The sequence below is a fragment of the Diaphorina citri genome, unplaced genomic scaffold, assembly GCF_000475195.1.
Source record: "Diaphorina citri unplaced genomic scaffold, Diaci psyllid genome assembly version 1.1 scaffold272, whole genome shotgun sequence".
NCBI classification, from domain to species: Eukaryota; Metazoa; Arthropoda; class Insecta; order Hemiptera; family Psyllidae; genus Diaphorina; species Diaphorina citri.
The window spans coordinates 174,773-201,592 of NW_007377709.1; the positions used below are offsets into that span (position 1 = coordinate 174,773).

Consider the following 26,820-nt stretch of genomic DNA (forward strand, 5'->3'; position numbering starts at 1 on the left):
AAATCATGTTACTTATTATACTGGTGATTTTTGTGTTGATTATTTTCTGCGTCCTCCTTTTGGTTGAAATGTCCTTTTTTTTAGCCAAAATCCCAAAATGCCCTCCTTTTGAAATTTCTTATCTGGTAACCCTACCTATGTGGTAGAACAATTAAAATATGTAAATGAAACAAGTAAATTATCCCTTTCCTCTCTCTCTCTCTTTCTCTCTCTCTCTCTCTCTCTCTCTCTCTCTCTCTCTCTCATGTTTCTCCGAAGGCAAAAAGTTTCCCAAGCTGCTAACAGAAACACATTGAGCTCTTCTTGGAATATAACTGCATGAGAAATCAGGTGTTTATACAAAGGTTATGGTATCTATACGAGTGAGGTTTTATACAAAGTGTAACATTTTATACAAAGTGAAGAGCGCATAATGGCTGGAATTTGGAATGCAAAAATGCAGATGAGAAAAAAAGACGAAGAAGAAGGGGGAAAAAACAGTGATCTTCGTAGGGTTTTAATAGTAAAAGTGAACGCTAGGAATTGTACTAAAAGTAGCACAATCGAAACTGGATCATTGGGTCTCGAGAGCTGCACAGGTCTAATGTGTGTTTAGGTTTCCAATCAACCCTGATGTGCAAAGTAAGTGTCTATTTCTCATTTATCCAGGTTCAACGAACTATTACATTTCATTTGGAACCCAGAGGAGATTTTCTTCTATTTTCTTCACATAAATGCAATTATGTATAATACCTAGATCTGTTTTGTTCAACATTCTATTAGTAGAGATGCAATACTCCCAACACACAGATTATTACCGTACTAATCTTCATTTCTCTTCTTCATATCAGGAAACACATGAAATCTCGTTAAAATCTCGGATGCTTTAATGTCAGCTATTAAGCTGACAAAAACCAGTTTGATGGAAGAGCTCACTAAATGAGAATCCTGCCATTAAAGCCCTAAAAAATATCTGTATATTATTTCATGCTAACTGCTAGTAGGTATACAATACACATACCTACTACTCCTACTCCTGCTATTCATTCGCGTCTGTTACCGTCTCTCTTATAACGTCATTTCCTACACATCAACCTCTACCCCCCTCCCCTCCATCCGCGTCATGTCTTGTGAAAACGAGAACACATTAAATACAGGGTGTTTCAAAAAAATTGCTGAGAATTTTCTGAAGTACCGGGATTATTCTGAATACCTACTTCATTAGATGAAATCCAAGGAGAGAGACTTCCTCTCTCTCTCACATGTTTCTCCGAAGGCAAAAAGTTTCCCAAGCTGCTAACAGAAACACATTGAGCTCTTCTTGGAATGTAACTGCATGAGAAATCAGGTGTTTATACAAAGGTTATGGTATCTATACGAGTGAGGTTTTATACAAAGTGTAACATTTTATACGAAGTGAAGAGCGCATAATGGCTGGAATTTGGAATGCAAAAATGCAGATGAGAAAAAAAGACGAAGAAGGGGGAAAAAACAGCGATCTCCGAAGAGTTTTAATAGTAAAAGTGAACGCTAGGGATTGTACTGAAAGTAGCACAATCGAAACTGGATCATTGGTTCTCGAGAGCTGCACAGGTCTAATGTGTGTCCATCAGGTTTTCAATCAACCCTGGTGTGCAAAGTATCTATTTCTCATTTTTCCAGGTTCAACTGTACGAACTAGTACATTTTATTTGGAACCCATAGGAGATTTTCTTCTATTTTCTTCACATAAATGCAATTATGTATAATACCTGTAGATCTGTTTTGTTCAACATTGTATTAGTGGAGATGCAATACTCCCAACACACAGATTATTACCGTACTAATCTTCATTTCTCTTCTCCAAATCAGGAAACACATGAAATCTCGTTAAAATCTTGGATATTAAGCTTTAATGTCAGCTATTAAGCTGACAAAAACCGGTTGGGTGGAAGAGCTCACTAAATGAGAATCCTGCCATTAAAGCCTTAAAAAATATATTATTTCACTTGTTGGGTTAAAGTCTACAAAATACTTTACCCTATACTCCTGCCACTACTCCTGCTAATGCTAGTGCCATCATATTCCTGCTAATATTGCTAGTGCTAATGTTAACTGCTAGTAGGTATACAATACACATATCTACCACTCCTATTCCTGCTATTCATTCGCGTCTGTTACCGTCTCTCTTATAACGTCATTTCCTACACATCAACCTCTACCCCCCCCTCCCCTCCCCTCCATCCGCGTCATGTCTTGTGAAAACGAGAACACATTATATACAAGGTGTTTCAAAAAAATTGCTGAGAATTTTCTGAAGTACCGGGATTATTCTGAATACCTACTTCATTAGATGAAATCCAAGGAGAGAGAAAAAATACAGGGTGTAGCATAACATAGAACATACCTGTAGGGGAGTTGGTTCTCAAAATCTTACCAATACTAACCTTTTTGCATAGTTGAATTGGTTTCCAGTCTAAAAAACGTCATGTGTCAATTGGATTCTCTTTATACCTGTATTGATTTATTCTGATCTCCTTTAATTCCCGTGAAATTCCCCCTGTATGTAACATGTTCAAGAGTTATAATGATGAAACAAGCAGACAAACTAAATTCAAAATCGTGAAGTTTACAAGTTGGAAATCACATCGTTCGTCGAACTAAAAAAAAAAAACTTCAATCTTCATATTTGCAATGATAAATTAGTTTTAATATTTCTCCGGTACAACCCTGTATCTTTAGTAACACGAGTCAGCATGTGCTGATTGCAGAGTGTCTTACGCGAGTGAAAAACTATTTCCTATCAGCATCCCCCTCCTCCTCCTCCTCCTTCAGCAAGTATATAGATATTCCCCCACCCTTAACTCTAGTACATAGGTACTTCCCCACCCTTAACTCAAGTACACAGGTACTTCCCCACCCTTAACATAAGTAAATGAAGTAAGAACATGGCACGTCAGATTTCTTACATTTATTCTGATGAAATAAACTCGAGTGTGCATATAATATATTCAAGAAGCTAACAGTAGGTATTTTATATGTTTCTGCTGGAAATATTGGATTTCCTTCACGAATAAATTTCCAGTTGGTACTCAAGTACCTATCTAGATCTGAGTTTCAGCGTATATTCTTTGCAAATGATCGCCAGCTGTGCGGGTCTCATTCTCATTGTGTTTTAGTGTGTAGGTATCTCTGTAATTATACATTACAGGGAAATAATTTACTGAAAGGTAATTAAGTTCTCAACCTTCCCCCCTAATTCAGCAAAGCGTTCAAATTAAATGCCTAAAAATCTTAAATTCTAATTCATCCTGAAAGTTGCCCGACACCGAATTATTACGAAGGGTAATAAATCGTGTGTTTGAAAGCTCCTTTACTTTTCTTTCCGCTAGAACTTTCTCTTTTAAAGTTTATAAAAAAAAAAGCTTTTGGAAAGAGATTTACATAATGAAAACGTCAGAATGATTGCCCTCTCAGATTTGCAGAATTTCCTCCGAATTTTTATTTATTTAGGTATTTATTATTATTTTTTTCATCTCAGTTCTCCACAATAATTTGTCTCACCCACCATAGCACCGCACCACCACCACCACTCTACAGCAGCTGCGTCGTGCGTCGAGATTTATTTCCAAACAGATGTAAGCTTCTTGAACAAGCTAGTATTTTTTAATGGATTTTTTTTCTTTCTGGTACCTATACGCGTTTTTTCTTCTCTTTCTCCTCCTATTCCTTGTTCCAAACAAGATGGGTGAATGCCGGGTTATATTGTGTAGGTAGGGTGGGTGCTGGGTTATATTGTGTACTAAGGATCTATTTATTTGACTTAAAGATCGTGCGAGTGGAAAATTGAATGCTCCTCTGCTAATCGGAGCTTATTAAATTTTTCCTCTCGTTTTTTTTTTTTTTTTTTTTTTTTTTTTTGAAAAAACACCCTCCGCCAACCATTCTGCCAGAGCAGTTCCTCTTTCATCCTCTGTGCTTGAGCCCCATTGGAACGACTTGGAGTTTACATCTCCAGCTACAATAAACTTTCTGTAGTTCAGACTCTGTATAACTGTTTGGATACTGTACCAGAATCCCTGAAAAACTTGGAATGAGACATTAGGGGAAATATAACAACTAATAATCACACAGGATTTCCTTTTTTTCTCCCCACAATAGATGTGGTTAGATGAAAGTGTAAAGTGGTGTGAACCCATCAAATTGAGCCCCTCCTCCATCTCTCTCTCTGTCTCTTATTTACTTTTTGATGGGTAGGTACTTAGTACTTAAGGAAGCAGTAGGCAGCGGCCGCACAGCTCGGCAGCGCTGCCGGGTCGCGCTGCCCGGCAGCTAGGATCGGAACGCCACCTTTAGGTAGCAATCATTTCAAGGTTGTTATTGCAATTTATAATTTGAAATTTGATAATGATAACATATAGTACCTACCTTATTCCTAATAGGTGCTTACAAATAATAAAGGAAATGTGTAGGTATGTATCTATAGATATATTAGAAAAGCAATTATGAAAATAATTTTGTTCATAAAATTAGGTAGCTCTATGTACGTCCCTGATCTCAATATAGGAAAATCTCTTGTCTCGACTCCCTTTACTTTGGCGGCAATCTCCTTGTGCAGAGTCTCCGCTTTACCTCTGTCCGTGACAATGACTACTCTGTTTATAGGAAAAACGAATTATTTTGCAGTTCAATAAAAGATTTTCTTCAAAGTTTGAATGTTGCGGAATTTCTGGAAGTTTCCAAAATTCCAAGAAACTGGTGAACATTTTCAAAGGTCCAAGGATTTTCCATTGCGATATAAATTGTTGTCATAAATGGGACTTTTAAGTTCTAGCCGACATCGACAATATAAACAATGAATATCAAACAAAATAATAAAATAACACACACTGAACATCCTTTATAATATGACGAGTATTGTATTGGACATCGACAATATAAACAATGAATATCAAACAAAATAATAAAATAACACACACTGAACATCCTTTATAATGTGACGAGTATTGTATTTGACCTTGAGGTTATGATGCTCCATCAATAAAATTGTATCCAATTATCCATGTACCTACGTTCTTGATTCTTCTTAATGAAGACAAGGCGTAGCCCTCTGTCAATGTAGGCCGCTACCAGGAATTAACATAAAACTCAAGACACATCTGGACCTTGAGGTTATGATGCTCCATCAATAAAATTGTATCCAATTATCCATGTACCTACGTTCTTGATTTTTCTTAATGAAGACAAGGCGTAGCCCTCTGTCAATGTAGGCCGCTACCAGGAATTAACATAAAACTCAAGACACATCTAAATACCTATTAACATAAAATATAAGGCGCATCCAGGTATTAACGCTAAGCCTGATGTACATTGAGCAAAGCTTAGTAAGACGTTAACTTCGCCTCATCCCCCATTCTGCCTAGTGGAAGAAATGTCTGTTATATTTCTCAGTCAGGATTAGGTGTAAAGTGTTTTGGTATGGGGAGAGATTGGTAACGAATTATTATTATTATGTTGATATTCTGTTGTGGAGCAGTTGCAAATGGTTAAAAATTGTAAATAAATGGTCGATTCCTAATGTAAAAAATTGTGAAAAATCCTGTGAAAAATATGAGGTCAAAACTCCGAAAAAATAACTTTAAAAGGTCAAAAATTCAATTTTCATTTTCCGTTCTAATGAAATAGTTCAAATATGTGTGACGTCAGACTTTACGCAGTTGTTTTTTTCTTCCGTTAGGTAGCGCCACTAAGCAAGCGGGCTAGCGGAGGAGCAGAAAGAACTGCGCAGAAACTTATGTGCACACTGCACAAACACATTAATGCGTTGCCTGCGAAGGAGCTTTGCTCGGGACATTTGATGTGACGTCATCGCCTACGGGAGCGTATGCAGTGACGTCAAAGTTCACGATTTACCGGCATTTTTTTAATCGATTTAGCTCGATATCTAGAAGTCGTAGAAGAAAAAGAAAAATTCCGTTGGTCCTCATTTTTCCTGCTCTATGACTTTGAAACATCACCCAGCGCGACTGATATTGATGGAAAAAAATCCCGGGATCTTAATGACCTATTTTTTTATTCTCTCCCACCCCCTCTCCTCTGTATTTTTTATCCCCTCACTTTGTCCAGCACCTAGGAAGACAAATTTCTTGGCTCAATCTTCTTATCCGTATATTTATCCGTTCTATCCGTCATTTGTTGTTAATTACATGGCCATGTTTTTTTTCTATCTTTTCTCTCTTTTCTGATGGTATTCTTCTTCTCTTTCTTCTTCTTGGTAATTACCTATTCTTCGTTGTTTTGTTTCTTCCTATCTCTGTAATGAGATGACTTGGAAGTTGGAAGCCTAACGAAATGGATATTCCTCTTTTGTGTTCGTTTTATCTTGGAGAAAAAGAAAACTAAACAAAGTAACTAAACTCATAAGTTTTCCTCGTAGAGAATAGGCTGAATCGGTTCAGTTTTTAACTTAATAACACCACATTATTTTATGGAGAAGTTATACTGATGATCGACAGAGAGATAGAAACAATTTGTTATTCGACAAACAAGCTACTCTTGTTTTTGTAGATTGCCCAGGTACAAGGTACAGTATATTATAGTCATAGTCATCAATACAAACAAGGTACCTAAAATTTCTCCATACTATTATCAAGAACTTTGAAAGAGAGGAGAGTTAGAGATAGGGAGGGAGAGAGTGTAGAAAAGAGAGAGAGAGAGAAAACGAAGAGAAAATTGCAAAGTCAACACAAAAATAAAGTTGACCTTCATCTTATAAAACCAGAAAAAAATGAGTATTGTATTAAGTTGATATTTCACAGTTTATAGTCTGAAGGTTGCGGTAAAAGAGTGAAGTATACTCGACTTCGTTATCAAGCAGTCACAGGAGGTAGAGCATTACGGGTTTCTTTACATTAATGCTCAAATCTAGAATATAATGCTCTACGTCTAACATAATACCTAGAGGTGTGAGCTGCTTTTTCTTTGTTTGGTGTGAAAAGAGAAGACAAGAGCAAAAATAACGAACAGGGACACAAACTTGATGGGAAAATTTAAAATAGAGATATCCTTTGACTTGATAGAAAACGAAAAAAAAAAGGACCATAATTATTATGAGGAAAGATTCCTTATAGAATGAAGTAAACTCTGAGATAACTCGGTTAACAAAAATTTTCTTTTGGTCGGTATAATATGTTTATTTCATTTTTAGTTTGTTCCATTATAACATTTGAACTGTTTGGCAGATTTTGATAAAATTTGCTAGAAGAGTTCAAGCAGAAGACATGAAGGAAAGCGTATTATGTAATTATGTATTTAGGCTTCCACTTGAATCAATAGTTATTAGTTATGTATCTGTTTCTGTTACGATTGATAATGCTGATGTAAATAATTCGGATAAAGATGAAGATTACATAGTTATTGGAAATTTAGATTTTCAGTAAAATATTTAACATCAAAATGAGTTCTTGAATGATTGTCAGCACATTTATAACACATAAAAAAGTCCGTTTTCTCCCTAAACCGACGAAATATTTTTTCCGTTTTTTGTGATAATTTTCAACGTCGTTTTGGGGGGAAAAAGGTCATAATATTTTTTCTTCTTCAAAAATAAAAAGAAAATAACATCATTCCGAGCATTTGAACACTCGTGACAAGTAGAAGCACCCAAGGCCCTGTAACAAACACTACCTACTGCTGTATCACCCTTTTTATGGCCGTCACCACAATCTGGGCTTAAACTTGGTTTAACGTATTGGATTAATATCAAGCAATCTGTTTGAAATATAACTAGTCAGAACTAAGTTTAACTAATCCATTGGGACCTTGTATATTCAACGTGCTATCGTCACGGTCTCAAGAGGTCAAAGTTCAGACATTGGCTTCTTGCTTTCCCTGTCTAGCTGTAGTACAATATTTGGCAATAATAACCTTGTAAAAAAAATGTAATCTTCCCTAATGATGATGATGATGTCATGAAGATTAAAGTCGCTGTGTTGTAAATGATGAAAAACATCACAACTGAAAATGATAATAAAATCATCCTCACTAGTGTTATAACATTGTACTTGAGCTCTTATTGTAACTTGTCAAACATTGAAAGAAAAAATCTGGTGTGAACATCACACGACTTTCCTTATTCTATTGAATGATGCTTATTTGAGTGTTCTTTTACCCCAACTTTTACAATATCTCGAACCGTTTTGTCGCTATAGCTGAAAACCGCCAACAAACCACAGCTCTAACTATCCCTCAAACCACAGCTCTAACTATCCAAACTTGATGGGAAAATTTAAAGTAGAGATATCCTTTGACTTGATAGAAGACGAAAAAAAGGACCATAATTATGAGGAAAGATTCCTTATTGAATGAAGTAAACTGTGAGATAACTCGGTTAACAAATTTTCTTTTGGTCGGTATAATATGTTTATTTCATTATTAATTTGTTCCATTATAACATTTGAACAGTTTGGCAGATTTTGATAAAATTTGCTAGAAGAGTTCAAGCAGAAGACCTGAAGGAAAGCGTATTATGTAATTATGTATTTAGGCTTCCACTTGAATCAATAGTTATTAGTTATGTATCTGTTACGATTGATAATGCTGATGTAGGTAAATAATTCGGATAAAGATGAAGATTACATAGTTATTGGAAATTTAGATTTTCAGTAAAATATTTAACATCAAAATGAGTTCTTGATTTCTCAACAAGTAGTGTTATAACATTGTACTTGAGCTCTTATTGTAACTTGTCAAACATTGAAAGAAAAAAGGGCAACTTTCTTATAATTTGATATGAATGGTAAAATTTACAGAGTGGGGTGCTAAGACTGCTAAGCTCAGAAGTTTTCTTTTTTATTCAAAACTTTCATTTCAAACCCGCAAAGTTTCACCTACATTTTCTTTTTCAATGTTAATTCAGTGAAAGAAATATATTTTGAACTTTTTGTTAAATCAACTATGTATTTACTAGGTATTTTAATTTTGCAAAGACTTTCTTATCATTTGATATGAATGGTAAAATTTACAGAGTGGAGCGCTAAGACTGCTAAGCTCTAAAGTTTTCTTTTTTATTCAAAACTTTCATTTCAACCCGCAAAGTTTCACCTACATTTTCCTTTTCAATGTTAATTCAGTGAAAGAAATATATTTTGAACTTTTTGTTAAATCAACTATGTATTTACTAGGTATTTTAATTTTGCAAAGTCTCCCTTTTATGCAGGTATTTCTTACCTGATGAACGGTTACTGTTGGAAAACAGTGGTAACTTACCATGCCACAAGATTTACAAGTTTACAGTAAATCATTAGGTACCTATACATTCCACCCTGTATACAAACATTGATATGTGTTTTCTCAAAAACAGTCAGTCTGATGTTATATTCACGCTATACTGAGGAAACTAAATAGGGAAATAGGTTATACAGGGTATACATATACATAGACGAAGGAAGAGACACAAGAACTTTTCTCTCCAAACTTTAATGAAATAAATCTCGCATGGCGAACTAATTTGTCACATTCTAAAAGTTTTAAATAGGTACCTATACATTCCACCCTGTATACAAACATTGATATGTGTTTTCTCAAAAACAGTCAGTCTGATGTTATATTCACGCTATACTGAGGAAACTAAATAGGGAAATAGCTTATACAGGGTATACATATACATAGACGAAGGAAGAGACGCAAGAACTTTTCTCTCCAAACTTTAATGAAATAAATCTCGCATGGCGAACTAATTTGTCACATTCTAAAAGTTTTAAATAATATCAATCTTGCCACCGTCACCGCTCCATTCACCCACCACACCCCCCGTTACTTCACCGAGAATGACACAATCAATATGGCGGTGGTAATTTGGGTGAATTGAGAGCAACCCTTGGGAGTTATAGGAAGTCGGAGCTATGGGAATACAATTTCCCTTCTATCTTCAATAAGACTTGGATACTTGAGGGGTTTGTATGGAAGAGGGAAGGTCTTAACCACAACTTTGTCTAGAGACCATCACCCCCTGTTGTCACCTCAATCTCCTTGATATAAACATTAAACATTCATCAAATCATCAGCCTTCACCTCAGCGCTACTCAATTGCGCACACATTTTTGAGCCGCGCCGGCAACGCGTTTAAGATTCCAGATCATGAAATCCAGACCAAGAAAATTCTTTCACTCTCATTATTTGACAGACACAAGTATACCTAGCTGTATTAACTTATTACACTCAAGTAGCTGTATTAACTCATTTCTGAAAATTATAGTCGAAAACCTTTGAGTAGTCAGTATAGGTAGGAAATTCAGAAGAGAAGTATACCTATTAGGTTATGTATTGTACAATACAGAATACCTACAAGGGTCACTTGAAAGAACACATTGGAAATTCAACAACAAATTTGGTACATATCCCTATAGCTGTATATTTGTATAGATATACATAGGTAATGGTGTTGACATCAAAGGTGAAATACCTAGGTAATTATTTTACTGCTTGATAAAAGGTGAAATTAGAAGAGCACATCCCTTTTGATCGCCCAATTCTCTATCACCCTCCTTCTTTATTCTCCATCCTCTTTCTCGCTTCTCTTTGCAAAATTGTATTTCGGTTTGCAGTTGTATTACCTGACTGAGGCGTGTTTGCAGGGGGTCTAGTTACCAAAACTTTACTTTTTTTTGCTAGGTAGATAAATCATTCTATGATGTTTTTGGATTAAGAGCTATTGGGTTTGGGGAAAAGTTAAAGTACTTGAGACCAAGGGAGGAGGAGTAGGGGGGGGGTGAGTTTTAATAACAAGTACTAGTAAGTGTACTCGTATGTCTAGTAGATAAGAGTCGTTATAAGTCCTTAGCTTAATCTCTACTAATAAACTAGTTACTCGCATATCATATTCATTATTCGAGATAGTCTTTGCTTTTAATTAGAAGAGAATGCCCCTCCTCCTCCCTCTAGAAGGCTATAGCTGGGTGTGGAGGGAGGGTCCGGGGTTCGTAACAATTTGTCCTGAATAATAATTTCCCAGAGTAATTTAAGCAGAAGAAATAATAATCGCCATAAATTCCATCAAGATTAAAACGCTTCTTGAGATGAGAATATTGTTCTCGTCTTATCTCATCTTCTTATCTTCCGCATTACTGGGTGGTTCATAAATTGGACTTTATCCTGCAGAAACAAAATGGCCTAAGAAACTCGAAATATAACCTACGCTATGTCCCGTCCTTTAGAAGTTCAGAAGATTGCTCTTCTTTGGGTGTTTACCTATGTTTCCTTTGATTCCCTAGCAAAAAATGAGAAGAAGAAGAAAGAGAAGAAGGGTTGGAAAGAGAAAATAATGAAGAAGTAGAGGCCAAAGAGAAACGGGGACGAAGGATGAAGCAAGAACAAGAATAAGGTAGATAATGGATGAGAATTACAAAGTGAAGTGAGCGAGCAAGACAAGACCAAGGAACTAGACGTAGAATAAATCTTTCTTTATTCAATTTTCTTTCTTTATTTTTTCTTTCTTTATTCAATTTTCTTTTTCATTTGTTAATTTATCAGTTTGTTATTTTGTTTCTTGTACCTCTTTGTAAATATTGTAAAGTTCTAATAAAGAGTTATATAATAATAATAATAATAAGGAAAAGAAGATGAAACTAGAGAGAAAGATGAAGCAATTGTGACAACGAGAAGAAGTGGCTAGGTAATATCGATAAAATAGAATAATTTAGTAGGAAGACAGAATATGAAGAAGAACTGAGAAGAGAAAAAAAAGAAGATGGAAAGAGGAGAGTAAGATAAATAAGAAATAAAAGGAAGACGTAGGTAATAAGGACGGAGTGGAAAAGAAGAACCAACTTAGCAACAAGAAGAAAAGAAAGAAAAAGAAGCAATGGAGGTAAGGCAAGGCAAGCAAGTAGAAGGAGGAGAAGAAGCAATGTAATACGAGAGCTTAGGGACCAATATCCAAGAGAAGAATCGAATGAAAAACACACTAAAGAAAACTGTTTTACTTACAAACAGGTAAATAGGTATGCTTACATAAGTATACAAATACACGAGTAGGTATACCATTGTTACTATGAATAGTTGAATACTTGTATTAAAGAATATTTAGAATACTCTCGGTACCGAACTGTAAACCATCGAACTTGGAAAGTAAATATCTAAAGGAGCAGACTTACTACGTGAAAATCTCTGCATCGGTTGCGCACAGAAGTTGGAAGGTGTGCACATAACATGGTAAAATAGAAGATGGAGATATACAAACTCTGCCTCACTTACTAGAACTAGAGTATCCTAATTTATCAACATCTTGTATCCAACATGATCTACTGGATGTAAATGTATCTGGCATACAAGTGACAAAACATTGGGAACAGATGATATAAATGTCATTTGACGGTTAATACATTGGGAACAGATCATATAAATGTCATTTGACGGGTAATTCACAGACACGGAAAGTAAATAAGTAGAATACAATGTTACCAAAAGTCACACAATATACGCTTTGCATGATTGAAGGAGAAAATTGTACAGAAAACGAGAAAACACCACTTCGAACACACAAGCTTCGGATCCAAAGGCTATATTGTAACAATATCCCAAGTTCTGACTCCAAGTCCACTGTATTATAACAACATTGTTTTCATTGTCCATACATGTCAATGACCTGGCAAATGGTTAACAAGTTCAAATCAGACAAATACATATTTGTCTTCATATTAACATGCGGAGAGTGATTATAACCTGAGGTTCATATCATGCTACAGTTACAGTTACCCCTGACATGTAGTTTATCCCGGGGTTCTGGGGTTTGCTGCAGGCATGTACTACAGAATACAGCATACCTTTTCCCTAATCCCCATGCGAGTTCAAAATTGAGAATTTCGAAATTCATTTCACCTAAGGTACTGTACGAGTTGTATTTAGAAATTTATTTATGGCCACAGAGACTTGGGTATGTTAGTTATGGAACTTTACAGATTAGAATTAGCGTAATGGTATGGCAGTTTATGGCCCCTCAGTTGAGTTTTACAAAGCACATTGTAATCTATGAAGATACTGAAGGAATTATTCGTTCAGGAGATAGTTTGGTGTCCTGAATAATATTATTAAGCATTTCCTAATCATTAACCCCTCGTATCACCAATATACAACACGGAATATGAACCATGACGGAACGACACGGAATTCATCACATTTTAAAAGTTTAGCCTTTTAAACAAGAGCATGAAATGGAGCAACATAAAATTGACATGAGATTGTAGACCTGGCCCTCATCAGACAAAAATGCACTTATTATCAATTATTTATTGTTTGTCCTTTGTACTGAATTCATAGGTATGTGATTAATTCAATATTTTCTATGACTACATCTCAATTTATCACTGTTTGAGAAAACTCATAGAGTACGAGTATATAGGTTTATGTTTAAAGTTTCCGTTAGTACTGTTAGTAGGGATAGTTTTCCGAAGGCACCACATACTATGAGCACCGACCCTACCCTTGCTTACTAACTTGCTATGACTTAGGGTACCATGTTCTCAATAAACAACAAGTTTTTTTCTTTCCGCACTCATTTCTCTTTCATGCTCATTTTTTGTCTCCTTTTCTTTTAAACTTGAAGAAATTCCCATGTTCCTCATGGGAATTCCTTCACCTCACCCTGTATGTGCATATTTTCAAAACAACTAACGTCGAAAGTTCATTATTAAAATGAAAGTCTCATGACTTGTGCATATTTCACCAGATGCTTTTGTTGTCAAACACAGAACGTTTCAAGGTCACGTTTTGAAGGCCTTCTTTTACCTCTTATTGCTGGAAATCGGTTATGAATTCAGGTTTCTTCTTGTTGGCTGTCAAACACAGAACGTTTCAAGGTCACGTTTTGAAGGCCTTCTTTTACCTCTTATTGCTGGAAATCGGTTATGAATTCAGGTTTCTTTTTGTTGGCATTGGTTATGAACTCTTTGTATACGAACGTATTAAGAATCATCTTTGAATATCGAGGAAATATCCAGCTATAGAAAAGTCCAAGTGTGATGAAAATGAAGTTGAATATCGGATTTGTAATATATTCATGTGAATGCAAGAATATTTATCTGCTTAAATTTTCTGCTTGATTTGATACGTGGAATTGAGTGACAAGCAAATGCCATTTCTGAGAAGCTTATTACGTTCGTATTTTGGTCTGTTAAATGGCTTATCATCTACATTGATTTCTCTTCAGAAGTGTCATCTTCGTCCAAAGCAATGATGCTCAAATCCTAACATTGTGGGGGAAGTAAATTTGCCCAATCTATTAGGCCCAGAGCTATTTGAAATGTTCTTTGAATGCTGTTAAGGGGTCTGCACATGGTGAGTCCATCATTCCAAATGGACTGAATTCAATCCAAAAACCTTGATGTGTGCTGTGTGTAGCGAAATCTGTAGTGGACGCAGCCCATCCTATGGTTCTGCTGGCACGTCCAAAGTCCATTCCGCGAATCCATGAGTCCACGAAGTATCTAGACTTGCCGTGAGTACCTACTGAGTAGTGAACCCAAAGTCCAAAGTCCACATACTTTTGGTGATAGCGATTACACGGCTTAGTATGTTGGCTGACGTCTATGAACTTATCAATGATTATGTGACGCATGTGAAGATAACAAATCAAAGCACAAATCGAGATTTTACATGGTGAAAAATTGACATTTTGAGGCAAAATTTATTTATGGAATTATGGATAAGTAGTGAAAATTGATATTAATTCGGAATTTAACGTGTGTAGACGCTATTACGAGTATTTGATGACTCGAATCTATTAGGACATTATATGTAGATGACCATGGACTAAAGTCAAAAGAACTCTTTGTGTGTAGGAGCCTTTAACCAAAGGTCACATCCAAAACAAGGACAATTACGGACCGCCTTTTTCTGATGCCTTCAGGCTTGAAGCGAATCTCTCTCCACCCTTTCCCCTTTGTCTTCAATGTTCTCCCCTTTATTTTTGTACTTTGTTCTTGCCAAAATATTTCTTTCTACCCCTGAAGGCTGAAGGGACTGTAGCTGTGTTTATCCTGCATAGAGTTACAACTTTGAACTCTGAAGGTTTTGGCAAGAGTAATTCTGATCAGCTCATCCTTTGGAAATAACCACTGCAGGTCATACTGGACTAGTGAGTCCCAACGGGGCGGGGGTGATAGGTTACAACTTTGAACTCTGAAGGTTTTGGCAAGAGTAATTCTGATCAGCTCATCCTTTGGAAATAACCACTGCAGGTCATACTGGACTGGTGAGTCCCAACGGGGCGGGGGTGATATGGGTTTAACCCAAAGATGACATTATGGATCTTCAGAGCAGTTTGGATTTTCAGAGTGGCACCACAAAAATTTGTTGTTAAAAAAGGATGCGATAACCATTAGTTATTCGAGGAGTTCCAAGAAAGAAGAGTTCAAAATTTTGTGTACAGTTCCCTTTTGCGAAATTGGCCCTCTTTTCATAGATCTACTTGATACATACCTAATTAGGTATACTTTCACAATCATTTTGAAAAATTACTTTGAAGTTGTTTGAATTAATTAAAATGGCAAATGATATTCGCATGAACGCTTTGTTACGACACAGGCAATAGTGTTCCACTTCAACAAACCACAGCCTTGTTTTTTGCCTCCTTTTTTTCGGGTAAATTGAGAGAAAATGTAATAATGAAAATTAATGAGGCTGAAAATTTTATTGGTGCACTGGTACCTTTGCTACGCCTTCATATTGAATTTCCACTGTGGGTTTGATACCTACCTACTACCTACAATATATTTTTTCTAATTGCCACCAGTAGCAGCAGTAGTTGAGTTAGTAGAACTACGAGTAAGTTGGAAATGGGTCCTGAGTGTTTGTATAACAGAAATTTCAATTTCTAAAAAATGCTCGTATGATCAAAATTTTGTAAATTTGCAAAATGATCGAGTGATAGACGTACTACAGTTTACTTTATGTAGGTATACAACTCTGGTATGATTTTTCAAATTTCACTGCATTGGTATCTACACCTACTATAGGAAAAACACGCTATGATCCTTTATGACAGCCCAGCGTTTGATCGTAACTTTACAGCAAATCATTAAATGAAACTTTTTTTCCTTTTTACCATGAATTCATTCTGATGTTGGGTTAGGTAGGTAGAGGTAGGTTTATAAAAAATGGATTTCTCAAGCATAATTCCACTGGAAACCTGAGCAAATGTAGATAACACGATGCAAATATTGCTCATCAAATCTATCAGAACTCTCCATAGTACCTACTAATAACAACAAGGAGATAAAAAAAAACATTCAAAACTCATAGCAAAACAGACGGAATCAATTTGAAGCTTTCTCAAGCATAATTCCACTGGAAACCTGAGCAAATGTAGATAACACGATGCAAATATTGCTCATCAAATCTATCAGAACTCTCCATGGTACTAATAACAACAAGGAGATAAAAAAAAAAAACATTCAAAACTCATAGCAAAACAGACGGAATCAATTTGAAGATTTTAGTAAGTTCGGGTCGTTTCCGAGTGAAAAATACCATAGTAACATCATTATGTAAGTTTTAGTAAGTTCGGGTCATTCCCGAGTTCAAAATACCATAGTAACATTATTGCGTAAGATTTGGTAAGTTCCGATAATTTCCGTGTGAAAAATGCCATAGTAAGATCATTGGGTAAGTAAGTTCCGACCATTTCCGAGTGAAAATGCCGTAATATCATCATTGGGTAAGTTTTGGTAAGTTCCCAACATTTCCGAGTGAAAAATGCCATAATAACATCATTGGGTAAGTTTTGTTGAGGAGAGAGAGAGAGAGAGAGAGAGAGAGAGAGAGAGAGAGAGAGAGAGAGAGCAATCCCTGTTTATTACAGAACGCGTTTGACAATGAAAAATTTACTAGCAAATCCCCTCCTGGCTAATAGTAGTAGTATAGTAACAAGCTGGGTCCGTCCCTCCGGGAATTTGTGCATATGGTCGCGCTCCCTTGTTTACGGTCGCGCTGCGCGCTCCTGGGGCTTCGCGCGGTTGTGCAATGTACGTGAAGTCGCGCTTCGCGCTCCATTATTTTTTGCTCGTTTTGCCATATTTTAAGCATTTTTGGGTAAAATATAAAACTTTAAGAATAAAGAAAAAAAATGCAAAAAAAAGTACTAAAAAAGAACCGTACTTAAATGGTGGTTATGCATTTGGGGGAAAAAAATTAGCATGAAAGGTCAATCAATTCCTATGTAAAAAGTTAGACAACAGTGGGATTCGAACCCCCACCCCACCCGCTCATCGGTTAGTCAGAGATCACACTTCTTACCACTCGTACACTCCGACTTCTATTACTTCACCGAGAATGACACAATCAATATGGCGGTGGTAATTTGGGTGAATTGAGAGCAACCCTTGGGAGTTATAGGAAGTCGGAGCTATGGGAATACAATTTCCCTTCTATCTTCAATAAGACTTGGATACTTGAGGGGTTTGTATGGAAGAGGGAAGGTCTTAACCACAACTTTGTCTAGAGACCATCACCCCCTGTTGTCACCTCAATCTCCTTGATATAAACATTAAACATTCATCAAATCATCAGCCTTCACCTCAGCGCTACTCAATTGCGCACACATTTTTGAGCCGCGCCGGCAACGCGTTTAAGATTCCAGATCATGAAATCCAGACCAAGAAAATTCTTTCACTCTCATTATTTGACAGACACAAGTATACCTAGCTGTATTAACTTATTACACTCAAGTAGCTGTATTAACTCATTTCTGAAAATTATAGTCGAAAACCTTTGAGTAGTCAGTAGGTAGGAAATTCAGAAGAGAAGTATACCTACCTACCTATTAGGTTATGTTTGTATTGTATAAAACAGAATACCTACAAGGGTCACTTGAAAGAACACATTGGAAATTCAACAACAAATTTGGTACATATCCCTATAGCTGTATATTTGTATAGATATACATAGGTAATGGTGTTGACATCAAAGGTGAAATACCTAGGTAATTATTTTACTGCTTGATAAAAGGTGAAATTAGAAGAGCACATCCCTTTTGATCGCCCAATTCTCTATCACCTCCTTCTTTATTCTCCATCCTCTTTCTCGCTTCTCTTTGCAAAATTGTATTTCGGTTTGCAGTTGTATTACCTGACTGAGGCGTGTTTGCAGGGGGTCTAGTTACCAAAACTTTACTTTTTTTTGCTAGGTAGATAAATCATTCTATGATGTTTTTGGATTAAGAGCTATTGGGTTTGGGGAAAAGTTAGAGTACTTGAGACCAAGGGAGGAGGAGGAGGGGGGGGGGTGAGTTTTAATAACAAGTACTCGTGTACTCGTATGTCTAGTAGATAAGAGTCCTTAGCTTAATCTCTACTAATAAACTATAGTTACTCGCATATCATATTCATTATTCGAGATAGTCTTTGCTTTTAATTAGAAGAGAATGCCCCCCTCCTCCTCCCTCTGGAAGGCTATAGCTGGGGTATGGAGGGTCCGGGGGTTCGTAACAATTTGTCCTGAATAATAATTTCCCAGAGTAATTTAAGCAGAAGAAATAATAATCGCCATAAATTCCATCAAGATTAAAACGCTTCTTGAGATGAGAATATTGTTCTCGTCTTATCTCATCTTCTTATCTTCCGCATTACTGGGTGGTTCATAAATTGGACTTTATCCTGCAGAAACAAAATGGCCTAAGAAACTCTAAATACCTACGCCATGTCCCGTCCTTTAGAAGTTCAGAAGATTGTTCTTCTTTGGGTGTTTACCTATGTTTCCTTTGATTCCCTAGAAGTTCATGAGTCGGTTTGGGTGCTTACAAGAAAACTATGTTCCCGCAGTTTATATGTTTATGCACTGTACCTATATACAGGTAGATTAGAATGATAAGTACAAGGTATTTCCCTTGCTTACATACTAACAGATGTTTCCCAAATTTCCCAGAGTAATTTAAGCAGAAGAAATAATAATCGCCATAAATTCCATCAAGATTAAAACGCTTCTTGAGATGAGAATATTGTTCTCGTCTTATCTCATCTTCTTATCTTCCGCATTACTGGGTGGTTCATAAATTGGACTTTATCCTGCAGAAACAAAATGGCCTAAGAAACTCGAAATATAACCTACGCTATGTCCCGTCCTTTAGAAGTTCAGAAGATTGTTCTTCTTTGGGTGTTTACCTATGTTTCCTTTGATTCCCTAGAAGTCCATGAGTCGGTTTGGGTGCCTACAAGAAAACTATGTTCCTGCAGTTTATATGTTTATGCACTGTACCTATATACAGGTAGATTAGATAAGTATTAGGTATTTCCCTTGCTTACATACTAACAGATGATTCCCCGGTCGTAGTTGTAGAGTTCATCTTCAACACAGGCCACATCTTCAGATTACCATGGACTAATCTTCTGAGAGGAAGATGTTTTCTACCATTGTCTAATCTCCTGCTCTTATAGGACGGGAAAAGAATTGGATGGAAAAAAAATCCCGGGCTCTTAATGACCTATTTTTTTATTCTCTCTCACCCCCTCTCCTCTGTATTTTTTATCCCCTCACTTTGTCCAGCACCTAGGAAGACAAATTTTTTGGCTCAATCTTCTTATCCGTATATTTATCCGTTCTATCCGTCATTTGTTGTTAATTACATGGCCATGTTTTTTTTTCTATTTTTTTCTCTCTTTTCTGATGGTATTCTTCTTCTCTTTCTTCTTCTTGGTAATTACCTATTCTTCGTTGTTTTGTTTCTTCGTATCTCTGTAATGAGATGACTTGGAACTTGGAAGCCGAACAAAATGGATATTCCTCTTTTGTGTTCGTTTTATCTTGGAAAAAAAGAAAACTAAACAAACTAACTAAACTCATAAGTTTTCCTCGTAGAGAATAGGCTGAATAGGTTCAGTTTTTAACTTAATAACACCACATTATTTTATGGATGTAGTTATACTGATGATCGACAGAGAGATAGAAACAATTTGTTATTCGACAAACAAGCTACTCTTATTTTTGTAGATTGCCCAGGTACAGGTACCTACAGTATATTATAGTCATCAATACAAACAAGGTACCTAAAATTTCTCCATACTATTATCAATAACTTTGAAAGAGAGGAGAGTTAGAGATAGGGAGGAAGAGAGCGTAGAAGAGAGAGAGAGAGAGAGAGAGAGAGAGAGAGAGAGAGAAAACGAAGAGAAAATTGCAAAGTCAACACAAAAATAAAGTTGACCTTCATCTTATAAAACCAGAAAAAATGATTGTCAGCACATTTATAACACATAAAAAAAGTCCGTTTTCTCCCTAAACCGACGAAATATTTTTTCCGTTTTTTGTGATAATTTTCAACGTCGTTTTGGGGGGAAAAGGTCATAATATTTTTTCTTCTTCAAAAATAAAAAGAAAATAACATCATTCCGAGCATTTGAACACTCGTGATGACAAGTAGAAGCACTCAAGGCCCTGTAACAAACACTACCTATACTGCTGTATCAGCTGTATCACCCTTTTTTATGGCCGGCACCACAATCTGGGCTTAAACTTGGTTTAACGTATTGGATTAATATCAAGCAATCTATTTGAAATATAACAAGTCAGAAATAAGTTTAACTAATCCATTGGGACCTTGTATATTCAACGTGCTATCGTCGCGGTCTCAAGAGCTCAAAGTTCAGACATTGGCTTTTTGCTTTCCCTGTCTAGCTGTAGTACAATATTTGGCTATAATAACCTTGTAAAAAAATGTAATCTTCCCTAATGATGATGATGTCATGAAGATTAAAGTCGCTGTGTTGTAAATGATGAAAAACATCACAACTGAAAATGATAATAAAATCATCCTCACCCCCTACCGCATCAGTTATGTCATCGAACAAAATGAAATCTGAGCTTTTGTAAAGGAATAATGGTTGAAAAAATGTTCAATAAAATAATTAAATATGATAATGTGAGGAAATAAATAAATGGGTAGGAAAGCCAGCAAAAAATATTATAATAGTTTGCCGTCGCGTCGTGCACCCCGAATTTTAAATGAGAATCGATCAACGCAGCCATCTTGAAAACTCTCAAACTTTAGGTCCTTTTTGGATGAAATTCTGTTTGACCATCTTTGGTACACTTTGGAAATTTGCTAATTTGTTTTCGGACCTCCACAGTTCCACCCTAGGAGCACTGTTTCTGAGTGAAGTCTACAGCGTGACGTACTTTCATTTTTATCTACTTTTTTGATTACAGATGTATCTCATCAGATGGACTCAGGCTATTACAAGTACGAGGAAGACCCCATCACTACCACATCCACCCCCATGCCCCCCCTAGAGCACACGTCCCTGAGAGGCTTTTGGATGAAATTCTGTTTGACCATCTTTGGTACACTTTGGAAATTTGCTAATTTGTTTTCGGACCTCCACAGTTCCACCCTAGGAGTACTGTTTCTGAGTGCGTAACGTACTAGTTAATTGGTTATGAACTCTTTGTATACGAACGTAAGAATCATCTTTGAATGTCGAGGAAATATCCAGCTATAGAAAAGTCCAAGTGTAATGAAAATGAAGTTGAATATCGGATTTGTTATATATTCATGTGAATGCAAGAATATTTATCTGCTTAAATTTTCTGCTGGATTTGATACGTGGAATTGAGTGACAAGCAAATGCCATTTCTGAGAAGCTTATTACGTTCGTATTTTGGTCTGTTAACACATGGCTTATCATCTACATTGATTTCTCTTCAGAAGTGTCATCTTCGTCCAAAGTAATGATGCTCAAGTTTACTATCATTTTTATCTACTTTTTTGATTACAGATGTATCTCATCAGATGGACTCAGGCTATTACAAGTACGAGGAAGACCCCATCACCACCACATCCACCCCCATGCCCCCCCTAGAGCACACGTCCCTGAGAGGACCCTACTTTGATACAACGGCCTCCAAGAATGTCACGGCCCTGGTCGGTAAGACAGCTTACCTCAAATGATGCTCAAGTGTATTCATAGAATTATGATAGGAAGACAAGAGATTTCCAAATTTAAATCCAATTCTGGACTGAAGAGATTTTTCCACTGTTCCTCATTCCTACATCTAATAAGACTATATGGACTGTTGGACCGTCAGGTTTCACGCCATAGAATATGTTCTAATTAGTTTATCCTTGGTGTTTCGCTTTTGATTCTAAAACGTAAAAACCTGGTGTTGAACTTACCTCAACTGTCGGGTCAGGAATGTCGGCAACAGAACGGTAAGATTTGAGAACGGCTACTTTGATTATGTTTCCAGCATGACTTCGGTAGCTTTGACCCACTATATAAGGACCGGTACTAAAAGTTCATGTTGAAGTGTTTGGTAACCTCGGAGACTATGGTCCAACTGACTCTGAATAATTTCAGAAGGCCGTAAAAATATTCACCATGAAAAAGTCACAAATAAAAAGCCCTGTACATCAGATTAAATGATTTTCATTGTTTACGATACTTCTTCTAATATCAGCGTTACCATCACCCTCTCACCCTCAGTAATATAAGAATTCCGTCTTTCACACTCCCAAACACTTTCTCATTACATGTTTCATTTGATTTTTTTTATTTATCTGCACAGATCGCAAAACATTTTCTCAGAAAAGCTCGAGTCTTGAGTTCCAACAAGAGATTTTCCTTTGGGAGTAAGTGAGGCGAAGAATCCAAATAACTTTCCTCGTTCGTTTTCCTGTTGAAGTGATTTCTATTTTAAGGTTATTGCCACATTGTATGTCAATATTTGTTGCAATAAGCTTCGTGGCCGAGTGGGTAACACACGAGGCTTGCATATCGGAGGTTTCGGGTTCGATTCCGACGGTATCGACGTTCCTTTTTTTTCAGCTTTGTGCTTGGAATACCGGCAGTTCATTTTAACCCAGTAGCGAGCGATCAGGACATCATTAGTATTAAAAAGATAATTAAAGAGTTATTAGATACCTACGTATAGTCATGCTGTCTATATTGGGTTGAAAGAGTAGAGGTGGTATTAATATTGCCCGTTTCATTATTTATTAAAACATTGCGTCTGAGTTATACATATTTCCATCATGTCTAGATGTCACATCTAAGCGAGAATCATCATCTATTTTAAAAACTTTTCAACTTTGCCCAAACTTCCATTATTCATGAGGAACTGGAATTCTTCTGAAGAAGATAGGAGAGGAAGTGGGAGGAGGAGAGGTTACTTCACCGAGAATGACACAATCAATATGGCGGTGGTAATTTGGGTGAATTGAGAGCAACCCTTGGGAGTTATAGGAAGTCGGAGCAATGGGAATTTCCCTTCTATCTTCAATAAGACTTGGATACTTGAGGGGTTTGTACCTATATGGAAGAGGGAAGGTCTTAACCACAATATACCTATTAGGTTATGTATTGTACAATACAGAATACCTACAAGGGTCACTTGAAAGAACACATTGGAAATTCAACAACAAATTTGGCACATATCCCTATAGCTGTATATTTGTATAGATATACATAGGTAATGGTGTTGACATCAAAGGTGAAATAGGTAATTATTTTACTGCTTGATAAAAGGTGAAATTAGAAGAGCACATCCCTTTTGATCGCCCAATTCTCTATCACCCTCCTTCTTTATTCTCCATCCTCTTTCTCGCTTCTCTTTGCAAAATTGTATTTCGGTTTGCAGTTGTATTACCTGACTGAGGCGTGTTTGTCTAGTTACCAAAACTTTACTTTTACTTTTCTTTTGCTAGGTAGATAAATCATTCTATGATGTTTTTGGATTAAGAGCTATTGGGTTTGGGGAAAAGTTAAAGTACTTGAGACCAAGGGAGGAGGAGTAGGGGGGGGGTGAGTTTTAATAACAAGTACTAGTAAGTGTACTCGTATGTCTAGTAGATAAGAGTCGTTATAAGTCCTTAGCTTAATCTCTACTAATAAACTAGTTACTCGCATATCATATTCATTATTCGAGATAGTCTTTGCTTTTAATTAGAAGAGAATGCCCCTCCTCCTCCCTCTAGAAGGCTATAGCTGGGTGTGGAGGGAGGGTCCCTTACCTCAACTGTCGGGTCAGGAATGTCGGCAACAGAACGGTAAGATTTGAGAACGGCTACTTTGATTATGTTTCCAGCATGACTTCAGTAGCTTTGACCCACTATATATAGGACCGGTACTAAAAGTTCATGTTGAAGTGTTTGGTAACCGCGGAGACTATGATCCAACTGACCCTGAATAATCTCAGAGGGCCGTAAAAATATTCACCATGAAAAAGTCACAAATAAAAAGCCCTGTACATCAGATTATATGATTTCCTCTGTTTACGATACTTCTTCTAATATCAGCGTTACCACCCTCTCACCCTCAGTAATAAAAGAATTCCGTCTTTCACACTCCCACACACTTTCTCATTACATGTTTCATTTGATTTTTTTTATTTATCTGCACAGATCGCAAAACATTTTCTCAGAAAAGCTCGAGTCTTGAGTTCCAACAAGAGATTTTCCTTTGGGAGTAAGTGAGGCGAAGAATCCAAATAACTTTCCTCGTTCGTTTTCCTGTTGAAGTGATTTCTATTTTAAGGTTATTGCCACATTGTATGTCAATATTTGTTGCAATAAGCTTCGTGGCCGAGTGGGTAACACACGAGGCTTGCATATCGGAGGTTTCGGGTTCGATTCCGACGGTATCGACGTTCCTTTTTTTTTTCAGCTTTGTGCTTGGAATACCGGCAGTTCATTTTAACCCAGTAGCGAGCGATCAGGACATCATTAGTATTAAGAAGATAATTAAAGAGTTAATAGATACGTATAGTCATGCTGTCTATATTGGGTTGAAAGAGTAGAGGTGGTATTCATATTGCCCGTTTCATTATTCATTAAAACATTGCGTCTGGGTTATACATATTTCCATCATGTCTAGATGTCACATCTAAGCGAGAATCATCATCTATTATAAAAACTTTTCAACTTTGCCCAAACTTCCATTATTCATAAGGAACTGGAATTCTTCTGAAGAAGATAGGAGAGGAAGTGGGAGAGGAGATCATGGGAGGAGGAGAGGTTAGAGAGGGGAGGAGGGATAGGAAGAGGAGGGGGGAGGTAGAGGGGTTTGAACTTGTCTCTCAGTACAAGTGCTATACCATTTAGTGGTCTGCTCAAGTTGAACTTTTTGAGGTTATGAAAGGGAAGAAGATGACATATGTAGAATATTTTTTTTTTTAATTTTTCGTTTAGGAAAATAAATGTTCGTATTCACATCAGTCGAAAAAATGTAGAAAATAGTTCTAATATTATTTGCAAGATTTTTATAGATCTCAAGAATATACCTAGGTAGGAATGTGAAACATTCATTCAGGGAGGTCAAACAATAAAGAATCAAGTAAACATACTAGGTATGCTATCTCGTAGAAGTTCTTCACTAAGGACTTCTGGTTTCATTAGATCAGTCAGAAATTAATTTGAAATAATTATTTGTTTCTCAATAATTATCTCTCTTCTCAGACTTGTTTCAATAGCAAAATTATCTCAACTTAATTTTCGAATAAATGTTCAGAAACAGCTCAAATAGGAAGTTGTTTTTGTAGATACTCTTGTAGGTTTGTAGGTACTCACCTATACGATTAATATTACTTTTCCAGTTCCCGTGAATAGGTACTAGGTGCCTAGGTATATTTTATAGTCAGATACATCTATTTGAATTAGAAATGTTCAAACGAACCTCATCTATTTGGATTATTATCATTTCACCTGAGGATATAATATTATTCCAGACCCCAGACCAGCATACTCTGATCAAAGTATGCGATATCTTCCTCACTAATTGTGATGCTCATTATTTCCTTTCTACAGTGTGTCCGTAATTGAGATAGAACAGAAGACTAGAGCTTGGAATCAGTAGCTCTCAGTATTTCACCTATAAGAGACGTCTCCTAATCCCTAGGCCTAAAATCTCGTGTTGGAAGGCAGTTTGGACTTCTGCGCAAGGTCAATGAACAATTCCAAACAATGAACCATCAATGAAGATAAGATAAGACTGTAAACCTCGCCCCAAGTTATCTCAACATGGTTTGAACAGAGTATAGCAATAGCACAAGCATGTCTGTCACCTGAACCTCATTCCAGAGGTGTCAAAATCCTGCCATCCGGAAAATTTAATGAAACCTGAATCTATACCATAGCTGCGACCTGCATAGCTGAAAGGCTCTCTTTTTTTCACTTTTCAGAAAATAATAGTAATCATTTTACTCTCCAAACCCTCTTCATCATCTTTTTTTGCATTTTGTATTTTTTCCATTGAATTTCATTTTTCCCTTTTATTCCGGGTTATCTGTGCCGTTTTTGTTTTGTTATTATTATGAATTCCAATTTTTTTTTTTTTTTTTTTTTTTTTTTTTTTTTTTTTTTTGATTCCTTAATCCCCAATAATCAATAAAATAATGATATTTTCTAAGTGCCTTTTATGTTTTGTGGTGCATGCATTTGCCGTCCTCTCCTCTATAGTTTGTCAGTAATTTAGTATCAGGCCCAGGTATTAGAGTTGTTCCATTCATATATTCATATTGGTATGAGGTTTGGCCGATCATTATTATTTTTTTTCAATTCATATCTGTTTGTGTGTACTTGTGTAGGCCGTTTGGAGAGCTTTTGATCCGACGAGTATGGGCTTGTGTTTCTATCATTTAGATGTTTGTAAATAGATTATTACATTCAATATTATCAAGTTTGTTCAGACAACCGTAGTAGGTACAAAAGAGTTTCTTTCTTGTTTCAATCTTCATAAGTTTTGGCTTATTCACTAGCTTCTTTTATGAAAGCATGTCATTGTAAGAAGTAAAGTCTCAGCTCTAAATTGCGCTCCGGGCTCGGAGTAATTGAGTGTGCGTGACCTTTTATGAAAACAACTTGGATGGTGCAGATTTAACCAC

General features: G+C 36.4%; 1 protein-coding gene across 1 annotated transcript in view; it reads left to right on the forward strand.

Annotated features, from left to right (window-relative positions):
- The window catches only part of LOC103506915 (T-lymphocyte activation antigen CD86-like), a 257,447-nt gene that overhangs the window by 170,834 nt on the left and 59,793 nt on the right, over positions 1-26,820 (forward strand). The window contains exons 2-3 of the mRNA XM_026821898.1: positions 21,720-21,888; positions 22,123-22,153. Coding sequence (XP_026677699.1) covers positions 21,720-21,888; positions 22,123-22,153 — 200 coding nt within the window. The remainder of the gene's footprint in view (positions 1-21,719; positions 21,889-22,122; positions 22,154-26,820) is intronic.